Raw genomic sequence first — 4,486 nt, 5'->3', positions numbered from 1 at the left:
TATTATTTTTTTCAACTTACGTATCACAAAATTGGAGCTGAGGAAAAAGATGTCAAATCAAGAGTCAAAACAGTCATATTTTTTAAATAATAAATCAAATATTATATATACACATTATATTAATTATATATATTCGAGTTTTAAACACCGTCTGGCGAGCTAAATTGATTCACGTAAATCACGATAAATCTCTTTGCTCTAAAAAAACATAGCTATTAAACGGACCTTTTGTGTATCAAATATGGGGTTTAGTTTTTTAGACATTACTTTTTGTATATGAATACAATTAATCTGGTTTTGTTATATATTAGAATAATTTTGACTTAATAATTATGGTGTATAGAGTTTTAGGCATTAATTTTTGTAATTAAATGATTATAGTAGTAAGAATTTGTTATGGTACGATAATTTTGACTTGATTGATTAATTATAAATATTGAATTTGATAGTGGCAATGTGTTGGGCACTGAATGGATCGACAGATTTTTTGTATTGCGAAAGTTGACTATCGTTTGATATATACTACTTTTAATTAGTCGTTTTAAATTGACCAACCTTTGAAAAATAAACATAACACAAAGAAATTTTATTTTCCATATAAGACAAAAACTGCACAAGAACTCAAAAGATGATACGTTCTAAACAATATTTATGATTCGACCATTTGAGGAAGAAAGGATAAATTTATATAGGCATAGTACCCTTTAATTTAGTTTTATTTTTAGGATATAATTTCATATAACTTTTGGATATTTTTTAACACTGCTATTTTAGGAAAGAAATTATTGCTCTAGATTTTTGAATTAATCATAGTAATATTAATTAACAGAGTACATAATTAAAAAAAATACTATATTTAATTTTAAAATAAATTATAACTTAATATAGTGCTATAAATTTTGCAAAAAAATTAATATTTAATCAATTATAAATTTAATATCTAGTTTTTTCTTTGTTATTTGTATTACTCTCATAACTTATTTATTTTTCCATTAAATTTTTAAAACAAATTATCATGAAGTATAAATCTTCAATAGAGTGTTAAATGGAAAAGTTTATCTAAATAAATGATTTTTTAGGGTTTTTGAATTAATCATAGTAATATTAATTAACACACTACATAATTAAAAAAAAATACTATATTTAATTTTAAAATAATTTTATAACTTAATATAGTACTATAAATTTTTCAAACAAATTAATATTTAATCAATTATAAATTTAATATCTAGTTTTTTCTTTGTTATTTGTATTACTCTCATAACTTATTTCTTTTTCCATTAAATTTTTAAAACAAATTATCATGAAGTATAAATCTTCAATAGAGTGTTAAATGGAAAATTTTATCTAAATAAAATTGATTTTTTTTATAAAATAATTAATCATTTTCCTTATTGAAATGTGAATTAAATACTAAAATAAAATAGCCATATTGATTAAGCATATTTCTTTTGCATTTTCTTTTTATTTTTATGTTATTTTCCTTTTGTATTATTTTTTTGTAAACTTATTTCTTTTTTCATTAAATATTTTAAATAGGTAAATAATTTTTTATTTTAATTTACTTTTAGAGATGAATATTTTTTTATTAAAATTTTCTATAATTAACATGGTGGGTGCTGATTAAGTAAGTTAAAAAATTCAGTTAAAATAGATAAATTCCATTACTTAAGGAAATCATAAAAATGACATAATTATCCCAATTATGTACATACAATTATATAAATTTATCACACCCTTGAAATATAATATTCGAGTTGACTGAAAAATATTACTACTAAATCTAGACATACGCGCACCCTATATAAATTCAGCAGCACCACCCTATTTGTTACATATCAAAATCTAATATTCTCTTTACTTCTTGAACATCTAATCATGCCTAAGTTAGCCGTATTTTCCCAGACATTTTTTCTTGTCTTGAATATTGCAACATTGTTGCAAATATGCATTGCAATGTCATTCAACGTTGTTGATTTCGGGGCAAGGGCCGATGGCAAGACCGACTCATCATCGGCCTTATTAAAGGCGTGGGTGGCTGCCTGCAGCTCGGGCTCTGAATCAACGGTTCTCATTCCACAAGGAACGTTCCTGGTGAATTCGGTATCGTTGTATGGACCATGCAAGAAGAAAATGCAGTTCCAACTATTAGGAAATATTGTTGCTCCTAGTTACGAATCACTGAGCAACCATCAATCATGGATATCATTCAAAAATGTTGATGGGTTGTCATTTATTGGTGGTGGCACTATTGATGCCAACGGGTCAAGTTATTGGTCATGTAAGAAGCAACAAAGGGGTTGCCCCTATGGAGCAAGGGTAAGTTCTAATTTCTAACAATTGAATTAAGCATAAAGATGTGAATTCTCATTATGTAAATCGAAGATACAAATTTAGGTTAAGTGAAATTATACTAAATCACCTATATTTGCACACTATTATCAAATTAACAATGCAATCTCACATATTCTTTGAAACTATTGTAATTGCAGTCATTCTCTCTTCAAGGCTGCAACAATGTACTGGTTAACGGCTTGAAATCGTTCGACAGCGAGGGTGTCCACATTTCTATCAATGGATGCAACATCACCATGCAAAATTTGATATTAATTGCCCCAGATGATAGCCCTAACACCGATGGCATTCACATTGGGAATTCGAACTTCGTTAGTGTCCTCCACAGCAAGATTGGCACTGGAGACGACTGCATATCAATCTGCCCAGGTACTAGGAACATGTGGATGGACCATATTGTGTGCGGCCCCGGGCATGGCATTAGGTACGTTTGATATATTTGCCTAAATTCGACAACATTGTAATCATAATACCAATTTTCTTTAATAAATTTTCGTTAATTGCAGCATTGGAAGCATTGGTGGAGAGCCACGCGAAGAAGGAATCGAAAACATTGAAGTGCAAAATTCAGTGTTTAGAAACACAGGCAACGGTGTTCGGATTAAAACATGGGCGAGACCTAGCAATGCGACCGTTACGAATGTCAAGTTCACTAACTTGGTCATGAACAATGTTACAAACCCTATAATTATCGATCAACAATATTGCCCTCAGAGAAATTGCCCAAAAGGCGTACGTACTTGATATTACTCTCGTATTGTGAAACTGTGGATGAACGAACGAGTACTAATGTTATATAGTTTGCAGAGCTCCGGGGTGAAAATTAGCAACGTCAAAATCAGCAGCGTAATTGGAACTTCAAGAAATCTGCAAGCTCTAGTATTGGATTGTAGTCCTACAAATCCGTGTCAAAATATCAAATTGCAGGATATAAATCTAGTTTATTCAGACAAGATGAAGAAAACGCAACGTGCAACCTCACTCTTTAAACATGCTTATGTTAACTAAGGCTGGTTGACAAGTATAAAGAGCTCGAAGACGTACAAGTGCAGGGGAACTTAACCATAGCGCGAGACAAGCCCAGTCGTCAAGTTGTGCGGCCGCGCTATTATTATATCTAAAGTGTTGTTTAGTTTTACTTTTCTTTACTTAAATATAATGTAATTGAGTCGAGCGCAATTATGAGTTCCGTTTTAGGTTTTCTTTGTCCGTTCTTTCACAGAATGAAGAAAAGAAGATTTCAATTAGATAATTATAAATAGAGTCATTGTAATATTTCTTCACACAAGAAATGCAATATTAGAATTGATATTTCTCCATCTCTTCCAACTAGGGTTTTTGAGAATCCTAGTAACCCCAACTTCCATCATTTTTGTTCTCTTTTGCAAAAGATCAAGATGAAGCTCTACCTCTTCTGATACGATTTCTGTTTGTTATTCCAAGTTGCTAGGAAACTTCGTATACATACATATACGGACTTAATTATCTACTTTTTCGGGGTTCCTACATACTCCAGTTATCTAATATTCTGAATAACAATATTCTCTTAATAAGCCCATTTTGTTCGAGTAATTATACTGCAATTTTAATCCAGATGCTAACCTCCCAACGACCGAGTCCTTCTCAACTTAAATCACTGACTGAGCCTTCGCATGGGCTAACGAGCTAAATACTTCATTCATCTTATGAGATTTAGTAAACGAGCTCCATAAATTTTTATCAACCAAAATTTTTACCCCTTCTGTAACGCCCCGCTTTTTCGAACCCTAATTTTCGGGTTATAAAATTTTTGCATTTAATGCCTTTAGTGCTATGGTATGTGGAATTATTGATGAGTGAATTAATTGCACGATTGCTTTGTGACCTAGTTGCGTTGTGGAATTGAGATTGATTTGAATAGTCAAATATATGACGCGGCGTTGAAAAGTCAAAGATGTGGAAAATATGACGTGACCGTGGAATGGTCAAAGTCGTTGGAAAATGTGAAGTGGAGGTGAAATTCGAATATGTGAATATTTTGATGTGGGTGAAATAATATTGCGGTGAATTATTTTCCTAAGGAATGAGTGAAAATTAAATAGGAACATTATTTATTTATTTGGAAATTTCGACCCATACCAATATTGGAGAA

At 30.7% G+C, this 4,486-nt stretch overlaps 1 protein-coding gene across 1 annotated transcript; it reads left to right on the top strand.

The window, feature by feature from the left end:
* The first annotated feature begins 1,956 nt into the window (after positions 1–1,956).
* On the top strand, positions 1,957–3,099 carry LOC125189779 (polygalacturonase-like). Its single transcript, XM_048087014.2, has 3 exons — positions 1,957–2,319; positions 2,493–2,779; positions 2,862–3,099. Exons 1-3 carry the CDS (start codon positions 1,957–1,959, stop codon positions 3,097–3,099), a joined length of 888 nt encoding a protein of 295 aa, XP_047942971.2.
* The last annotated feature ends 1,387 nt before the right edge of the window (positions 3,100–4,486 follow it).

Source organism: Salvia hispanica, chromosome 5 (genome assembly GCF_029641045.1).
Source record: "Salvia hispanica isolate PSC_SH4W2 chromosome 5, Shi_PSC_v1, whole genome shotgun sequence".
Lineage (NCBI taxonomy): Eukaryota > Viridiplantae > Streptophyta > Magnoliopsida > Lamiales > Lamiaceae > Salvia > Salvia hispanica.
The sequence above is the reverse complement of the archived record's forward strand: the minus strand, read 5'-3'. Positions and strand labels throughout refer to the sequence as shown.